This window comes from Hyla sarda, chromosome 4, assembly GCF_029499605.1.
Source record: "Hyla sarda isolate aHylSar1 chromosome 4, aHylSar1.hap1, whole genome shotgun sequence".
Classification (NCBI taxonomy): domain Eukaryota; kingdom Metazoa; phylum Chordata; class Amphibia; order Anura; family Hylidae; genus Hyla; species Hyla sarda.
Window position 1 is genome coordinate 66,673,674 of NC_079192.1, and position 19,212 is coordinate 66,692,885.

General features: G+C 46.2%; 1 protein-coding gene across 1 annotated transcript in view; it reads left to right on the plus strand.

Annotated features, from left to right (window-relative positions):
- SFTPB (surfactant protein B) overlaps positions 1-19,212 on the plus strand; it is a 97,473-nt gene that overhangs the window by 58,748 nt on the left and 19,513 nt on the right. Inside the window, exon 2 of the mRNA XM_056571292.1 lies at positions 16,935-17,065. Within this exon, the coding sequence (XP_056427267.1) occupies positions 16,935-17,065 (131 nt within the window). The remainder of the gene's footprint in view (positions 1-16,934; positions 17,066-19,212) is intronic.

Here is a 19,212-nt window from a genome sequence, read left to right on the forward strand (position 1 = left end):
CTCACATTATAGCAGTCAGTGACAGAAGATCACAGGACAACATCTGTGTCCACCCTCAGCCTCCAGGTGGAGGAACCTGAAGACCCTTGAAGTCAGCAATGTACATGTTAATCTAGGGGTACTACCTGCCTACTGGGGGGGGAGGGGTTAATCTGGACCCACAGATTAACCCCTCTCCCCCCAGTAGGCAGGTAGTACCCCTAGATTAACCCCCTCCCCCCCAGTAGGAAGGTAGTACCCCCAGATTAACCCCCTCCCCCCCCCAGTAGGCAGGTAGTACCCCTAGATTAACCCCCTCCTGGGGTACTGGGGGTACTACCTGGCTACTGGGGGGGGGGGGGTAATAGGCCACTTGTATAGTAGTTTAATGCTGGACAGCAGGTTTTGTTTCATTTTGTGAATACAGCTGTATTTTGTTTTTGGACAATATACTGCATAAGAAGCCCTGCATTTGATTCGTGTCACTGTCTCTGACTGCTGTTTACTGCCGTTATCCCATCTCTGCAGAGCTAAACTCCCAACATTTATGTTAGGATGCATTCACACTACGTTTTTGGCGTACGGCTGCCGGACCCGCACCACATCTCAATCACTTAAATAAGACAGCCGGAGTCAGATTGTGACGCAGATCGGCTCATTTTTGCACCGTATGCAGTTTTGTTTTTCCGGACTGAAAACTGTGTTATGCCGCGATATTCAATCAGGCAATAAAACTGATACGGTGCAAAGATGAGCTGGCCAGAATCACAATCTGACTCTGGCCATCTCATTTAAATGGGCACTACCAATAAGCATGATTTTTGATTCCTTATGCCAAATAAGTAACTTTTGTAATTGGCTTCTATTAAAAAATAAACAAAAAAACTTTTATGTTAGTTTTTCTGCTGTATACTTCTGGCCACCAGGGGTCTCCCTTCTTGGTCAGAACACATTCCGTCTGGTCAAAATCTCAGATTTTGGTCTCCTGCTTGCAATGGCATGAGACCAAACTCAGGAAGTGCTTCTCTGCACTGAGCTTGATTGACAGCTGCAAAGAGCCTCACTGAAAGATTTAAAGAGCCTCACTGAAAGCTGCAAAGAGCCTCACTGAAATCTGCAAAGAGCATCACTGAAAGCTGCAAAGAGCCTCACTGACAGCTGCACAGACTAAAAGCTGCTGCACAGAGCCTGAGGTGTTCTTCTAATCACAGCACTGACCGGGTGCGCTGCGATACCGCCTCCAGCCGGGATGCGATTCGCGATGCGGGTGGCGCCCGCTCGCGATGCGCACCCCGGCTCCCGTACCTGACTCGCTCTCCGTCGGTCCTGTCCCGGCGCGCGCGGCCTCGCTCCCTAGGGCGCGCGCGCGCCGGGTCTCTGCGATTTAAAGGGCCACTGCGCCACTGATTGGCGCAGTGGTTCTAATTAGTGTGTTCACCTGTGCACTCCCTATGTATACCTCACTTCCCCTGCACTCCCTCGCCGGATCTTGTTGCCATTGTGCCAGTGAAAGCGTTTCCTAGTGTGTTCCTAGCCTGTGTTCCAGACCTCCTGCCATTGCCCCTGACTACGATCCTTGCTGCCTGCCCCGACCTTGCTCTTGTCTACTCCCTTGTACCGCGCCTATCTTCAGCAGTCAGAGAGGTTGAGCCGTTGCTAGTGGATACGACCTGGTTACTACCGCCGCTGCAAGACCATCCCGCTTTGCGGCGGGCTCTGGTGAATACCAGTAGTAACTTAGAACCGGTCCACTAGCACGGTCCACACCAATCCCTCTCTGGCACAGAGGATCCACCTCCTGCCAGCCGTATCGTGACAGTAGATCCGGCCATGAATCCCGCTGAAGTTCCACTGCCAGTTGTCGCCGACCTCACCACGGTGGTCGCCCAGCAGTCGCAACAGATAGCGCAACAAGGCCATCAGCTGTCTCAACTGACCGTGATGCTACAGCAGCTACTACCACAGCTCCAGCAATCATCTCCTCCGCCAGCTCCTGCACCTCCTCCGCAGCGAGTGGCCGCTTCCGGCCTACGACTTTCCTTGCCGGATAAATTTGATGGGGACTCTAAGTTTTGCCGTGGCTTTCTTTCGCAATGTTCCCTGCACTTGGAGATGATGTCGGACCTGTTTCCTACTGAAAGGTCTAAGGTGGCTTTCGTAGTCAGCCTTCTGTCTGGGAAAGCTCTGTCATGGGCCACACCGCTCTGGGACCGCAATGACCCCGTCACTGCCTCTGTACACTCCTTCTTCTCGGAAATTCGAAGTGTCTTTGAGGAACCTGCCCGAGCCTCTTCTGCTGAGACTGCCCTGCTGAACCTGGTCCAGGGTAATTCTTCCGTTGGCGAGTACGCCATCCAATTCCGTACTCTTGCTTCCGAATTATCCTGGAATAATGAGGCCCTCTGCGCGACCTTTAAAAAAGGCCTATCCAGCAACATTAAAGATGTTCTGGCCGCACGAGAAATTCCTGCTAACCTGCATGAACTCATTCATCTAGCCACTCGCATTGACATGCGTTTTTCCGAAAGGCGTCAGGAGCTCCGCCAGGATATGGACTTTGTTCGCACGAGGCGTTTTTTCTCCCCGGCTCCTCTCTCCTCTGGTCCTCTGCAATCCGTTCCTGTGCCTCCCGCCGTGGAGGCTATGCAAGTTGACCGGTCTCGCTTGACACCTCAAGAGAGGACACGACGCCGCATGGAGAATCTTTGCCTGTACTGTGCCTATACCGAACACTTCCTGAAGGATTGTCCTATCCGTCCTCCCCGCCTGGAAAGACGTACGCTGACTCCGCACAAAGGTGAGACAGTTCTTGATGTCAACTCTGCTTCTCCACGCCTTACTGTGCTTGTGCGGATATGTGCCTCTACCTTCTCCTTCTCCACTAAGGCCTTCTTGGATTCCGGATCTGCAGGAAATTTTATTTTGGCCTCTCTCATCAACAGGTTCAACATCCCAGTGACCAGTCTCGCCAGACCCCTCTACATCAATTGTGTTAACAATGAAAGATTGGACTGTACCGTGCGTTACCGCACGGAACCTCTCCTAATGTGCATCGGACCTCATCACAAAAAAATTGAGTTTTTGGTCCTCTCCAACTGCACTTCCGAAATTCTCCTTGGACAACCGTGGCTTCAACGCCATTCCCCAACCCTTGATTGGTCCACAGGAGAGATCAAGAGCTGGGGTACTTCTTGTTTCAAGGACTGTCTTAAACCGGTTTCCAGAACTCCCTGCCGTGACCCTGTGGGTCCCCCTGTAACCGGTCTCCCTAAGGCTTATATGGACTATGCAGACGTATTTTGCAAAAAACAAGCTGAGACTTTACCTCCTCACAGGCCTTATGACTGTCCTATTGACCTCCTCCCGGGCACTACTCCACCCCAGGGCAGAATTTATCCTCTGTCCGCCCCAGAGACTCTTGCTATGTCTGAATACATCCAGGAAAATTTAAAAAAGGGGTTTATCCGCAAATCCTCCTCTCCTGCCGGAGCTGGATTTTTCTTTGTGTCCAAAAAAGATGGCTCCCTACGTCCTTGCATTGATTACCGCGGACTTAATAAAATCACGGTAAAGAACCGCTACCCCCTACCTCTTATCTCAGAACTCTTTGATCGTCTTCAAGGTGCCCACATCTTTACCAAACTGGACTTAAGAGGTGCTTATAATCTCATCCGCATCAGGGAGGGGGACGAATGGAAAACTGCATTTAACACCAGAGATGGACACTTTGAGTATCTAGTCATGCCCTTTGGCCTGTGCAACGCCCCTGCCGTCTTCCAAGACTTTGTTAATGAAATTTTTCGTGATCTCTTATATTCCTGTGTTGTTGTGTATCTGGACGATATTCTGATTTTTTCTGCCAACTTAGAAGAACATCGCCAGCATGTCCGCATGGTTCTTCAGAGACTTCGAGACAATCAACTTTATGCCAAAATGGAGAAATGTCTGTTTGAATGTCAATCTCTTCCTTTCCTAGGATACTTGGTCTCTGGCCAGGGACTACAAATGGACCCAGATAAACTCTCTGCCGTCTTAGATTGGCCACGCCCCTCCGGACTCCGTGCTATCCAACGTTTTTTGGGGTTCGCCAATTATTACAGACAATTTATTCCACATTTTTCCACTATTGTGGCTCCTATCGTGGCTTTAACCAAGAAGAATGCCAATCCTAAGTCCTGGTCTCCTCAAGCGGAAGACGCATTTAAACGGCTCAAGTCTGCCTTTTCTTCTGCTCCCGTGCTCTCCAGACCTGACCCATCTAAACCCTTCCTATTGGAGGTTGATGCCTCCTCTGTGGGAGCTGGAGCGGTCCTTCTACAAAAAAATTCTTCCGGGCATGCTGTTACTTGTGGTTTTTTTTCTAGGACCTTCTCTCCGGCGGAGAGGAACTACTCCATCGGGGATCGAGAACTACTGGCCATTAAATTGGCACTTGAGGAATGGAGGCATCTGCTGGAGGGATCAAAATTTCCAGTTATCATTTACACCGACCACAAGAATCTATCCTATCTCCAGTCTGCCCAACGGCTGAATCCTCGCCAGGCCAGGTGGTCTTTGTTCTTTGCCCATTTTAACTTTGAAATTCATTTTCGCCCTGCCGACAAGAACATTAGGGCCGATGCTCTCTCTCGTTCCTCGGATGCTTCGGAAGTAGAGGTCTCTCCGCAACACATCATTCCTCCTGACTGTCTGATCTCCACTTCTCCAGCCTCCATCAGGCAAACTCCTCCAGGGAAGACCTTCGTTTCTCCACGCCAACGTCTCGGGATTCTCAAATGGGGTCACTCCTCCCACCTCGCTGGCCATGCGGGCATCAAAAAGTCTTTGCAACTCATCTCTCGCTTCTATTGGTGGCCGACTCTGGAGACGGATGTTGTTGATTTTGTGCGGGCCTGTACTGTCTGTGCCCGGGATAAGACTCCTCGCCAGAAGCCTGCTGGTCTCCTTCATCCTCTGCCTGTCCCCGAACAGCCTTGGTCTCTGATTGGTATGGACTTTATTACAGACTTACCCCCATCCCGTGGCAACACTGTTGTTTGGGTGGTCGTTGATCGATTTTCCAAGATGGCACATTTTATTCCTCTTCCTGGTCTTCCTTCAGCGCCTCAGTTGGCAAAACAATTTTTTGTACACATTTTTCGTCTTCACGGTTTGCCCACGCAGATCGTCTCGGATAGAGGCGTCCAATTCGTGTCAAAATTCTGGAGGGCTCTCTGTAAACAACTCAAGATTAAATTAAACTTCTCTTCTGCTTATCATCCTCAATCCAATGGGCAAGTAGAAAGAGTTAACCAGGTCCTGGGTGACTATTTACGGCATTTTGTTTCCTCCCGCCAGGATGACTGGGCAGATCTTCTACCATGGGCCGAATTCTCGTACAACTTCAGAGTCTCTGAATCTTCTTCTAAATCCCCATTTTTCGTGGTGTACGGCCGTCACCCTCTTCCCCCCCCCTCCCTACTCCCTTGCCCTCTGGTTTGCCCGCTGTGGATGAAGTGACTCGTGATCTTTCCACCATATGGAAAGAGACCCAAAATTCTCTTTTACAGGCTTCATCTCGCATGAAAAAGTTTGCCGATAAGAAAAGAAGAGCTCCCCCATTTTTTCTCCCGGAGACAAGGTATGGCTCTCCGCTAAATATGTCTGCTTCCGTGTCCCCAGCTACAAACTGGGACCACGCTATCTTGGTCCTTTCAAAATCTTGTGCCAAATTAATCCTGTCTCTTACAAACTTCTTCTTCCTCCTTCTCTTCGTATTCCTAATGCCTTTCATGTCTCTCTTCTTAAACCACTCATCATCAACCGTTTCTCTCCCAAACTTGTTTCTCCCACTCCTGTTTCCGGTACCTCTGACATTTTCTCCGTAAAGGAGATACTGGCCTCCAAGACGGTCAGAGGAAAAAAAAATTTCTTGGTCGATTGGGAGGGCTGTGGTCCTGAAGAGAGATCCCGGGAACCTGAGGACAACATCCTAGACAAAAGTCTGGTACTCAGGTTCTCAGGCTCCAAGAAGAGGGGGAGACCCAAGGGGGGGGGGGTACTGTTACGCCGAGCGCTCCGGGTCCCCGCTCCTCCCCGGAGCGCTCGCCACATCCTCGCTACTGCAGCTCCCCGGTCAGATCCACTGACCGGGTGCGCTGCGATACCGCCTCCAGCCGGGATGCGATTCGCGATGCGGGTGGCGCCCGCTCGCGATGCGCACCCCGGCTCCCGTACCTGACTCGCTCTCCGTCGGTCCTGTCCCGGCGCGCGCGGCCTCGCTCCCTAGGGCGCGCGCGCGCCGGGTCTCTGCGATTTAAAGGGCCACTGCGCCACTGATTGGCGCAGTGGTTCTAATTAGTGTGTTCACCTGTGCACTCCCTATGTATACCTCACTTCCCCTGCACTCCCTCGCCGGATCTTGTTGCCATTGTGCCAGTGAAAGCGTTTCCTAGTGTGTTCCTAGCCTGTGTTCCAGACCTCCTGCAGTTGCCCCTGACTACGATCCTTGCTGCCTGCCCCGACCTTCTGCTACGTCCGACCTTGCTCTTGTCTACTCCCTTGTACCGCGCCTATCTTCAGCAGTCAGAGAAGTTGAGCCGTTGCTAGTGGATACGACCTGGTTACTACCGCCGCTGCAAGACCATCCCGCTTTGCGGCGGGCTCTGGTGAATACCAGTAGTAACTTGGAACCGGTCCACTAGTACGGTCCACGCCAATCCCTCTCTGGCACAGAGGATCCACCTCCTGCCAGCCGTATCGTGACAGATGTGAGGGTGGAAGTGGTCCACTAGCAGGCTTCAGCAATGTCATGCCTGCTGGGAAACACTCACTTTCTCCTGCTGGGAGATTGCACATGTGAGCAAGAATAAAGGTATGATACACAGCTTTTTATAGCTCTGACAGGTACTCTTTAAATAAATGGGATACGGCACAGGTCCGGCGGTGACCTGCTTCACATATAGGACACAGATCTTATTGTTTATCCCTAGAATTATTTACAATGTAACTAATACAGAATCTGATAGGAAACAATTGTGCCCTTCTCTTTGAGATGTCATATTATGGGGCTTTACAGGAGCAATTATTTTGCAATCTGGCACTTAATGGTTTATTGTACAGCAGCAGAGAGGGGTATGAGGGCTCCATGGTAAATGTATCAGCTATAATAATAATCATAATCATAATTTATCCAAAACATTTCTATTGAATTCACATCAGATGAGCTGTTATAAAACCAGTTGTCGCAATGCAGTGAAGAAGTGATATTTGTTACACAAGAGCTGACACTTCACATGACGCCTGTATGGCGAGCCAGCACCTGTGTCACTTGCGGTTTTCACTATTTCAATATAAGCCACTTATCTAGAAGATACGTTTACTTTGGGCCCTCTGACACCATCATCAAGTAGCTACATAAGTCATTCCCACAATGCACTTCTACTCTTTGCCAATGATAGAAATGACTGTTATGTAACGCTAAAAGGTTTTTACCTCTAGTTATAAAGAAAATGTCATTATACATTGCACAAAGGTAATAACCTGTTTACTGCTTATTTTCTTTGTAAACGTGTCAGTAAAGGTCATAAAAATTAAAGGAGAACGAATATATATTTAGTTTAAAGAGGACCAGTGGTCTGTCCTGACCTGTCTGTTATATTAAAGGGGTACTCCGGCGCTTAGATATCTTATCCCCTATCCAAAGGATAGGGGATAAGATGCCTGATCGCGGGGGTCCCGCCGCTGGGGAACCCCGTGATCTTGCACACAGCACCCCAGTTAAAGTCAGCTGTCACGCCCCCTCCCATAGGCTTGCATTGAGGGGCGGAGCGTGACTTACACGGGGGCGGAGGCGTGGCGTTACACGCCGCCGGCCCTGTGGTCGCCGCTAATCAGACCCGGAGCGAACATGCTACTGGGACTGATTTTAACTGGGGTGCTGCGTGCAAGATCACGGGGGTGCCCAGCGGTCCCCAAAGGATAGGGGATAAGATGTCTAAGCGCCGGAGTACCCCTTTAAATCCTTGTATTCCCCATGAAAGGACAGTTCTAGAACATCTTTTCTTATAACTTTTTTTCTAATTGTCCAATAAAGACCCATATGGGACCAATTGTACTTTATAATGACACCTTTCATTCTATCACAAAATATACTGCAATAAAAAAAATATTTCTTATTTGGAGGTGTTCTGTTCATACACTGTTCCTGAGCCATTAAACAAAAAAATGTCCTCCCAATAGCGGACACCTCCCAATAGCGGACACCTCCCAATAGCCGACAGTTTTTTATTCCCCTGGCAGAGGCCCATAGGACTTTATGTATTTGCACCTTCTGAATAGCGGACATTCCCAATAGAGGACGCGGACACAACCAATAGACAAAACACTTCCAATAGGGGACAACCAGGCTTATGCTCCGACCCTACCTTGTACACAGGGGTGCCATCAGGGGGCAAAGCCAATACGGCGGCGGCGGCAGTCACTGACTAGTGACATCAGGAGCGTCACTCGTCACTGCTGGCAGCTGCAGCTGCTCACAAGTGGAACACAGAGGACATCAGGAGAACGTCAAACGCACTGAGAGCCCCTGCATCTGAGCCTGCTGGCCATGTAAGAAGATAAACGGTGAGGAGGGAAGGGGAAAAGTGTCGTGGCACAAGGGGTGAGGGGGATGATTTGGCACAGTGAGAATAAAGTGGCACAGGGGGAAAAAGGGGAATGAAATGGCACGGAGGATAAAGGGGGAATGAAATTGCACAAGTGGTGGTAAAGAGGGGGTGATTCATTTGTACAGAGGGACATAAAGCAGGAATGAAATGGCACAGGGGGATCAAGAGGAAATGATGTGGTACAGGGGGTAAGGGGGGGTGATTTGGCACAGGGCAAGGGGGAACAAGGGGAGGAATAAAGTGTCATTGGAAGGATCAAGAGGGGAAATAAAATGGCACAGGGGAATGAAATGGAACAAAAGGGTTAAATAAATAGTTTTGGGAGATTGTAGTGTAGTATTGCTTTTTATCATCTTTTATAAGTAATTGCCCTATGGAGTGAGTACAGAACAGAATTCAATCATTTAGAAAGATTTTTGAGCCTTTTTCCCAGTGAGTGTTTGCTATCGGGAGATTCTACTGTATAAATTGGGTATCGCTGTAATCGTATGGACCTACAAAATAAAGATAAGGTGTCATTTTTACCAAGTGCACTGTGTACAAACGGAAGCTCCCAAAATTTACAATATGGCTTCTTTTTTTTATTTTTATTTCACCTCAAAATTTTTTTTTATGTTTCACTGTAGATTTGGTGGTAAAATAAGTGATGTCATTACAATATACAATTGGTGATGCAAAAAAAGAGCCCTCGTATGGGTCTGTAAGTGGAAAATTTTAAATGTTCTGGCTATTAGGGTGCGCTCACACGCTCTTTGTTTTTGCGGGTTTTCCGCTGCGTATTCTCGGCTATCCGCAGCAGAATTTCCACGGAGGAATTTACGCTGCGGAAAATCTGCCACAAGCCCTATTGAAGTCAGTAGGGACTGCGGCGGATTTTCCGCAGCGTAAATTCCGCCACGGACAATCTGCTATGGAGAGCCGAGAAGAGCCCGCTCCTTTCAAATACGCAGCGGAAAACCCGCAAAAACAAAGAGCGTGTGAACGCACCCTTAGAAGGCGAAGAGGTCGTGATGAATGAAGTTGTCTTATTGGTGCGTTTGTGTATGTATTTGTGTGTCTGTACGCCCGTGTCGTGTGTTTTTGTACGTAGGCTAAGATCCTACACCTCAAATGTTTAAATCGTTTTTACAGCAATATGCGCCAGGCCTTTCCAGAACATTAAGAGTTAAATCGCCTGTAAAGCAGAAAGGAAGGACATGAGATGTTTGCTGGACACTTCAATAAAGAACCGATTTCTAAACCTGAGAGTGCTTGAAATAATGGTGGAGGAGGTCTCCTAACGCTGTGCAGGGACGTACACAGACATTTTGGGGGGCAGGGGCTCAAGTAGAAAAAAAAGTCGGTGTGTGCCACCTCCCTGACGCTGTGTGTATAGTGGGGGGTTAGTAATGAAGGTGGGTTGGTTTCTATCATTGAATGTAATGTAATAGGGTAGTAGTGGATGTGAAATATGGATCCAGTGATTTTTAGCTAGAGATTTAAATATACATGTGGATTGGTTTCTATCATTGTATATAATGTCCGAGAGCAGTGTTTCCCAACCAGGGTGCCTCCGGCTGTTGCAAAACTACAACTCCCAGCATGCCCGGACAGCCAACGGCTGTCCGGGCATGCTGGGAGTTGTAGTTTTGCAACAGCCGGAGGCACCCTGGTTGGGAAACACTGTCCTAGAGGGTAATAGGGGATGTGACATAGATTGAGTAATTTTTAGCTAGAGATCAATGTATACATGTGGATTTGCAAATTAAAGTTATTTTGGGCAAAAACCCTGAAATCCTAAAAAAAATGTATCAGCCCCTTCTGCACCTAAAAGTCTTATTTAAGTGTGGAAATAATGTCCGGGCACTTCACTATTAAAGCAGCATTGTCTTAAAACGCCCGGCCAGGAATAACCATAGGATTATGTTCTCTGCTGGATGTCAAATCATCTAGTACAGTGTTTTCCAACCAGGGTGCCTCCAGCTGTTGCAAAACTACAACTCCCAGCATACCCAGAGAGCCAAAGGCTGTCCGGGAATGCTGTGAGTAGTGGTTTTGCAACAGCTGGAAGCACCCTGGTTGGGAAACACTGATGTAGTAGAATTTGTGATTAAGCTGCTTGTGAGACAACTCTGTGATAGTGCTGGAAGCAATGCATGAATTTTATGGTTTTACATATCAGAACATAATAAACATGTACAAAAATAAAAAAAAATTAAAAATTAGGTAAATACAACCTTAGGTGAGCAACAACACACAGTGTATCAGGACATAATAATTCAGAAGAAAGATAGATATTAGATAGATAAAAAGATAGATGGAAGGTTTTTAGATAGATAGGAGATAGATGGCTAGATAAATAGATATGAGATAAATAGATAGATAGATAGATAAATATGAGAAAGATGGATAGATAGATATAAGACAGATATGATACAGATATGATATATGATATAGATATGAAATAGATAGACAGATAGATAAATAGATAGGAGATAGATGGATGGATAGATAGATAGATAGATAGATATGAGATAGATAGATAGATAGATAGATAGATATGAGAGATAGATAGATATGAGATAGATATGAGATAGATAGATATGAGATAGGGAGATAGATAGATATGAGATAGATATGAGATAGGTAGATAGATATGAGATAGATAGATAGATAGATAGATAGATATGAGATAGATATGAGATAGATAGATAGATAGATAGATAGATATGAGATAGATATGAGATAGGTAGATAGATATGAGATAGATAGATAGATAGATATGTAGATAGATATGAGATATACAGATAGATGAATAAATATGAGATAGATAGATATGAGATAGATAGATATGAGATAGATAAATATGAGATAGGTAGATAGATATGAGATAGATAGATAGATATATAGATAGATAGGTAGATAGATAGGTAGATAGATATGAGATATACAGATAGATGAATAAATATGAGATAGAGATCTGGCCCCTAAGAGCAGTAGGAGTACAGGTACATATATGACGCAGTGCCCCTCCTCCTGCCCAGGTATATTAGGGTCAGCAGGTAAGGGAGGCTGCCCATTACAGACGATCATGGAAGGACCACGCCTGAGCCTGTTATGCCTCCTGTGTGTGTTCGCAGGTAAAGTAGTTTCTATATATCACATATATGTAGATGAATGCACTTGGGGAAATAGTTTTGATCTTATAATGGATTTGTGAGGATTGTTCCCAGGAAGGCAATGCAGAGACTTGTACTGAATATCAATCCACATGGGAATCAATTCTGACTATACTGGTTTCGATTCTTCAGTCTCTTCTCATTCTTTCATGGTTCAGGCTCCTTAATATCAAGTTCATGTTTCCACTACCTAATATTCCGGGCAGATATTCCATCTGTAGCGGGTGGTGGCAGAACAAGCCGGCACTAGGACCGCTTGGGATGCACCATCTCCATAGATGGCAATGCATTTCTTAGCGCATTTCACTGTAAGAATGCACATGTTCGTTCTTTCGGCGGAGTCTCGCATCCAGAATTTCCGTAGTGTGAACGGTGCAGCAGAATGGGAGGCTGCTTCATCATATTTTCCACAGCAGAACTCTGGAAAGGAATTCCGCTCTGAAAATATGTAGTGGGAATGGGCCCTTATGATAAACACCTGTATTGTTGCTGATCATTTCTCTTAACCTTCAGTTCCTCTAAGAAGAAGGTTTTCTCATAGTATGTCCGACGTTGTAAAATGCTTAATCCTTGTGTTTGTTTTAAGTTAAAGTTCTGTCTTGGTTTGGTGACTATGATCCAGTGATGTCCAACAGTGATGTTCAAAGATATCCGTAACTTTTTTCCATATTTTACATCCACAAAAAAAACTTTTACATGCATTTCATGACATCTCAGGGTCTTCGCTGTGTTTTCCAAGATCCAGTTTGGGCAGTATCTTTTCACTGAAGAATTCTTTGTTATACAGTGGTCCCTCAACATACGATGGTAATCCGTTCCAAATGGACCATCGTTTGTTGAAACCATCGCATGTTGAGGGATCCGTGCAATGTAAAGTATAGGACAGTGGTCTACAACCTGCGGACCTCCAGATGTTGCAAAACTACAACACCCAGCATGCCCGGACAGCCAATGGCTGTCCGGGCATGCTGGGAGTTGTAGTTTTGCAACATCTGGAGGTCCACAGGTTGAAGACCACTGGTATTGGAGGTTATACTCACGTGTCCCCTCCGCTCCGGACCGTCACCGCTGCCCTGGATGTCACCTTCTATCGCTGTCGCCACGTCCCCGGGGTGTCCCCGGCGCGGCCTCTGCTTCCCCGGCATCCTCGCTCTCCATCACCGCCATCACGTCGCTACGCACGCCGCTCCTATTGGATGACGGGATGGCGTGCGCAGCGACGTGATGACGACGATGGAGAGCGCCAACGATGCAGGGGATCCCGAAGAGGATGCGCCGGAGCCCCGAGGACAGGTAAGTGATCGTCAGCGGACCACACGGGGCACCGTAAACGGCTATCCGGTGGCAGCTGAAGCAGTCTGCGCTGCCGGATAGCCGTTTATGCGATGGCCCCGACATACAAAAGCATCGTATGTTGATGCTGCCTCTGAGAGGTAATCGTATGTTGAAATGATCGTATGTCGGGGCCATCGTAGGTCGGGGGGTCACTGTAGTTCTTCCATAACTTCACCTTCACCCCTATATCCTATTGGCCTGTATTTTAATTTTCTTTTATGAGTGTCCTTTCATCCTGGGTATATTATAGGTTGTTCGTCTACCTTCGAGTAATCTTAATGTACTGCCTCCAGTCCTCCTCTTTTTAATAATTCTTGTAGGTACCATCGTAGGATTATGACTAACACAGTGCACAGTCTCCCTTCTGTAGGTGCCAGACATCATTTTCAGTCGTTGCATTAGTATTCTTAGGCTAGGTTCACACTGCAGAATTTCTGGGCAGAATTTCTGCTAGAGATCGAGCCGGCGGCGCTAGGACCGAGCAGACTGCATTGCTGCCCCCATAGACTGCAATTCATTTCTGGGTGGATCTTTTGGGAGATCTGCTCAGAAATGCATTGCCATCTATGGGAACGACAATGTAGTCCGCGCGGTCCTAGTGCCGCCGGCTAGATCTCCTTCAGAAATTCCACAGTGTGAACCCAGCCTTAGGGTCTATTCACAGGAGCAGAATTTCAGCACCAATTCTGCTTCTTTGGGTGGTTTCTGGCTTGTTTGGATTTTGAATGGAATTGGTGAGGAATTTGTGCAAAAATTCAGAAGTGTGGAATCCCATAGAAGTCTATTGGGCTTTCATTTGAGACGGAATTCCGCAAGCGGAAATTCTGCCTGTGTGAATAGACCCTTAGGATGGGTTCACACTACAAAATCTCTGAGAAGAATTTCTGCCGGAAATTTAGCCGACGACACTAAGGCTGGGTTCACACTGCAGAATTTCTGGGCAGAATTTCTGCCGGAGATCGAGCCGGTGGCGCTAGGACCGAGCAGACTGCATTGCTACCGCCATAGACTGCAATGCATTTCTGGGTGGATCTTTTGGAAGATCTGCTCAGAAATACATTGCCATCTATGGGGACGGCTCGATCACCGGCAGAAATTCTGCCCAGAAATTCCACAGTGTGAACCCAGTCTAAGGGTCTATTCACACTGCAGAATTTCCGCTTGTGGAATTCCATCTCAAATGAAAGGCCATAGGCAAGGTTCAGACTACGGAATCTCCAGCAGAAAATTTGCTTCTAGAGATTCCAAGTGCAGCCAGCGCCAACTGAATCATCCGGCATTAGGACCGGGCAGGCATTGCAGTCCCCAATAGATCCGCCTGAAGAATAAGCACCGCCATTCTTCAGGCGTAAATTTTAAAGAGAATTGTCCGATCACAAATTCCACTTCAAAAATTACAAAAAGTGTGAATAGAAAATCCATTGACTAGCACAGTGTTTCCCAACCCAGTCCTCAAGGCACGCCAACAGTCCAGGATTTTAATTTTTCCCTGTTCTATTCCAACGGAGTAACTGAAAAAGCCCGGAATGTTGGTGTGCCTTGAGGACTGGGTTGGGAAACACTGGACTAGCATATACATTTTAGTAAGCAGAATTTCTGCTTACTAAATTTCAAAGCGGAATTACAGGCAGAAATTCCGTAGTCTGAACCTAGTCATAGACTCAGAAGTGTGAATGGGAGTGCGGAATCCCATAGAAGTCTATTAGCTTTAATTTGAGGTAGAATTCCGCAGGCGGAAATTCTGTCGTGTGAATAGACCCTTACTGCCTACTAGATTATTTTCTCTACCCTTACAATTTGACATAGGAACCACTAAGTCCAAAATGACTTTCATGAATATTCTTCTTTTTTTTTTTTTTTTTTTTTTTTTTTATTGGAACCTTTACTGGTCTTGCACTGACTCTGAGTTTCAGCTCTTGCTATTAGTTTCCAACCTATGGCCGCGTTCACACGGCGGAAATTACGCACGGAATTCCGCATGAATTTTCCATGCGGAATTCTGTCTAAATTTTTTTGCCCATTAATTTTAATGGGATTCTGCAAGAATATTCACATTGAAGTTGCTGGGGTTTGAAGTCTGTCGATTTTGTGTGGATTTTGCATGCAGATTACTTGTGGAATCCGCACTAACTTTGACAGTTCTATGAAATAAAGTCTATCTTTTACTGAGCTGCGGAATTCGTGTAGAAATCTCCGCACAAATTCTGCATGAATTCCGCGAAAGAATAAATAAAAAACGTGGAATTTAGCGCAGAACCTATGCGGATGCAGAATTCACACAGATATGCGTTTTTTCCATTGTGTGAACGCGGCCTATGGCTCCGCAGCTGTTGTGAAGCGACAATTCCCAGCATGCCTAGACCGCCAATGGCTGCAGCTAGCCACTATTCACACTCATGGTTGAAGGGGGGAAATGTGTTCTTGCCTTAAGGACCATTTGTGTTGCCATAAAGGGATGTTTTATGGCTTTATGCAACAAGAAACACAAAGCAAACAATTCAATAAATACAAATACAACAGTAAATGTAACAGAAACAGAACCAGCACTTCATTCCTACATTTACCAACGTTTTCAAATCAATTGGTGCCAAAAAGTTATACAGACTGAAAAATCTTAATCCTTCAAGTACTTATCAGCTGCTGTATACTACAGATGAAGTTGTGTATTTTTTTCCAGTCTGACCAAAGTGCTGTCTGCTGCCACTTCTGTCCGTGTCAGGAACTGTCCGGAGCAGGAAAGGGTCGTTATGGGGATTTGTTCTTGCTCTGGACAGTTCCTGACACGGACAGAGGTGTCAGCAGAGAGCACTGTGATCAGACTGGAAAGAACTACACAACTTCTTCTGGCGCATGAAGCTGCTGATAAGTACTGTAAGGATTAATACTTTTAAATAGAAGTAATTCACAAATCTGTATAACATTCTGGCAACAGTTGATTTGAAAATGTGTGTTTTCCTCTTCTGTTCTCCCTTAATGACATTATTGGAGGGGGGGGGGGGACCATTGCATGTGGAAACCATTGTATGTTGAGACCAGAACTTGATGAAAACCTGGTAATTGGTTCTAAAGGCACCAAAATGTCATCCAAAAATAGGAAAAAGTGAAAATTAAAGAAAAATAAGTAGATCACTATTATAGATAAAGCAAATCCTTACATATAAAAGTAATAAAGATCTGCTGGGAGCTGTAAATCACTGTCTATGTTAGTGTTTCCCAAGCAGGGAGCCTCCAGCTGTTGCAAAACTACAACTTCCATCATGCCCGGACAGCCAAAGGCTGTCCAGGCATGATGGGAGTTGTAGTTTTGCAACAGCTGGGGGCACTCTGCTTGAGAAACACTGGTCTATGTAGAGGACAGGATCTTCTTCAGGGTCCTGTACAGTACACACAATGTCCTAAAAAAAATAACATGGAGTCGCCCTCACCTGGTGTCCAGAGGAGCAGGTAACCCTGGTACAGGTAAAGTGTACAGAATGTGTAATACCTCCCTGTACTGTAGGGGGCGCTACCAGACATCAGTCAGTGCATACGCTTCAGGAATACAGGGGTTTTACCAGTGAATGCCCATTCTGATTGGTCAGTTCTTCCAGCCATTGACACGTTTCACAGATCTGGACTGTCTGTAGCATTGTATGTTGAGTCTAGTTTCAACTTACAATGGTCCAGAAAAGACCATTGTATGTTGAAACTATTGTATGTTGAGACCATTGTAAGTTGAGGGATCACTGTATTACTTTTGTTATAAGAATAAACACCCTTCAGTATGGGAGGGGGCAAATACTCCTCTGAACTGTAGAAGTATTGATCTCCACAGCTGTGTCTGGTAAAGTCCTGGTGAAGGAGGAATGTACCCGGGGTCCGGAGTTCTGGTGTCAGGATCTGGAGACAGCCGCCCATTGTGGGGCCGTGGACCACTGCAAGCAGAATGTATGGAAGGAAGATCTGGTAAGGATTCACACAGTCACTGGTTTTGATGGTTTTGACTGATTCAAAACCACACCAAGTGCATATGCCAGTGTTTCCAAACCAGGGCGCCTCCAGCTGTTGCAAAACTACAACTCTCAGCATGCCCAGACAGCCAACGGCTGTCTGGACATGCTGGGAGTTGTAGTTTTGCAACAGCTGGAGGCACCCTGGTTGGGAAACACTGATATACACCCTAATCCTCTCTGTGTATACTCACACCCTCATTCCTTTTACAAGCGTCACTTAATAGAAATGTATTCTTTTTAATCTGGTAAACTATAGCAATAAATTCTTATTTTAAAGAGGTGGAGAAATTATTATTATTATATAATTCCCCACTCGCCGCTCACATCAAATAAGTAATTTACTTACATTCCCAAAAATACGTATATTATCCACTCTACCGGCATGTCACGTGACCTGTGATGTCCTTCCAGTCCTTTATACCAAGCCAGGTAACGGATATCTTTTTGTTAGTGTGGTGTCGGGGATTGATAAGGCAATAGATAGATATGGTATGTGACTCGGGGTGGTTAGATATCACTTTGTGATGCCAGGGTACAGTTAACCTACACAGTCTGAGGGTGAGACAGCTTCTCCTGGGCCAGGCGTGGGATAAAGAATACACTGATGCCGGGTTACGGAAAACCGTCTTTTTACTGATGATAGAGGCAGCAGGTCTTGTACACTATAGACTTGTGTGCAGAGGGATGGGCTGAGTGGAACTCGGGGAGCCTGATGCCTTGCTGGGAGTTGTAGTTGCCATTGAATGCAGCCTTTAAGGGGTATTCCAGGAAAAAACTTTATTTTTTTTTTTTTATATCAACTGGCTCCAGAAAGTTAAACAGATTTTATTCTATTAAAAAATCTTAATCCTTCCAATAATTATCAGCTGCTGCAGTTGAGTTGTTCTTCACTGGCAACAGTGCTCTTTGCTGACATCTCTGCTTGTCTCGGGAACTGCACAGAATAGAAGAGGTTTGCTATGGGGATTTGCTTCTACTCTGGACAGTTACCGAGACAGGTGTCATCAGAGAGCACTTAGACAGAAAAGAACAACTCAACTTCAGCAGCTCATAAGTACTGAAAGGATTAATATCTTTTAATAGAAGTAATTTACAAATCTGTCTAACTTTCTGGAGTTCTCCGAACTCTTCACTAACACACAGCTCCAACTCACTCTCTCCCTACACTACTTAAGGGCAAGGTTTCGGGGTTCCCAATTGGGGAGTCAGGGTCAACTGGTCCCTCTGCCTCACTTCCTTAAGGTATATATCTAGCGATGAGTGGCAGGGGCCACATTCGAATTTGTGATATTTCGCAAATATATGGACGAATATTCGTTCTATGTTCACGAAATTTGCATATTTGCTATGTTTGTTCCCTTTTTTTTCTCCATGCGAAAATTCGTAATGAAATTCGCATAGTGCGCATGTAGGATTAGAGGGATCAGTGTCCTCTGGAAATGCCGATATTCGCGAATATTTGCATATACGAAATATTCGCACTCCACACCGACTAAGGCTGGGTTCACACTACGTTTTGTCCCATACGGGAGCGCATACGGCAGGGGGGAGCTAAAATCTCGCGCTCCCGTATGTCACCGTATGCGCTCCCGTATGTCATTCATTTCAATGAGCCAACCGGAGTGAAACGTTCCGTCCGGTCGGCTCATTTTTGCGCCGTATGCGCTTTTACAACCGGACCTAAAACTGTGGTCAACCACGGTTTTAGGTCCGGTTGTAAAAGCGCATACGGCGCAAAAATGAGCCGACCGGACCGAACGTTTCACTCCGGTCGGCTCATTGAAATGAATGACATACGGGAGCGCATACGGTGACATACGGGAGCGCGAGATTTTAGCTCCCCCCTGCCGTATGCGCTCCCGTATGGGACAAAACGTAGTGTGGACCCAGCCTTACACAGTAAATAATATTGGAGTTTTCTTTGGACCACAAGCTGGAAGCAGGGAGGGATGATCTCTTTTTTAAATATATCGCTATATTGTAAATATTCACAAAATTGCGAAGTGACGATATTCGCGGTAAAAATTAACATTTCGAATATTCGCGCTCAACACTACATATATCCTACAAATAAGCAAAATGGTAGACTAAACTTGGTTT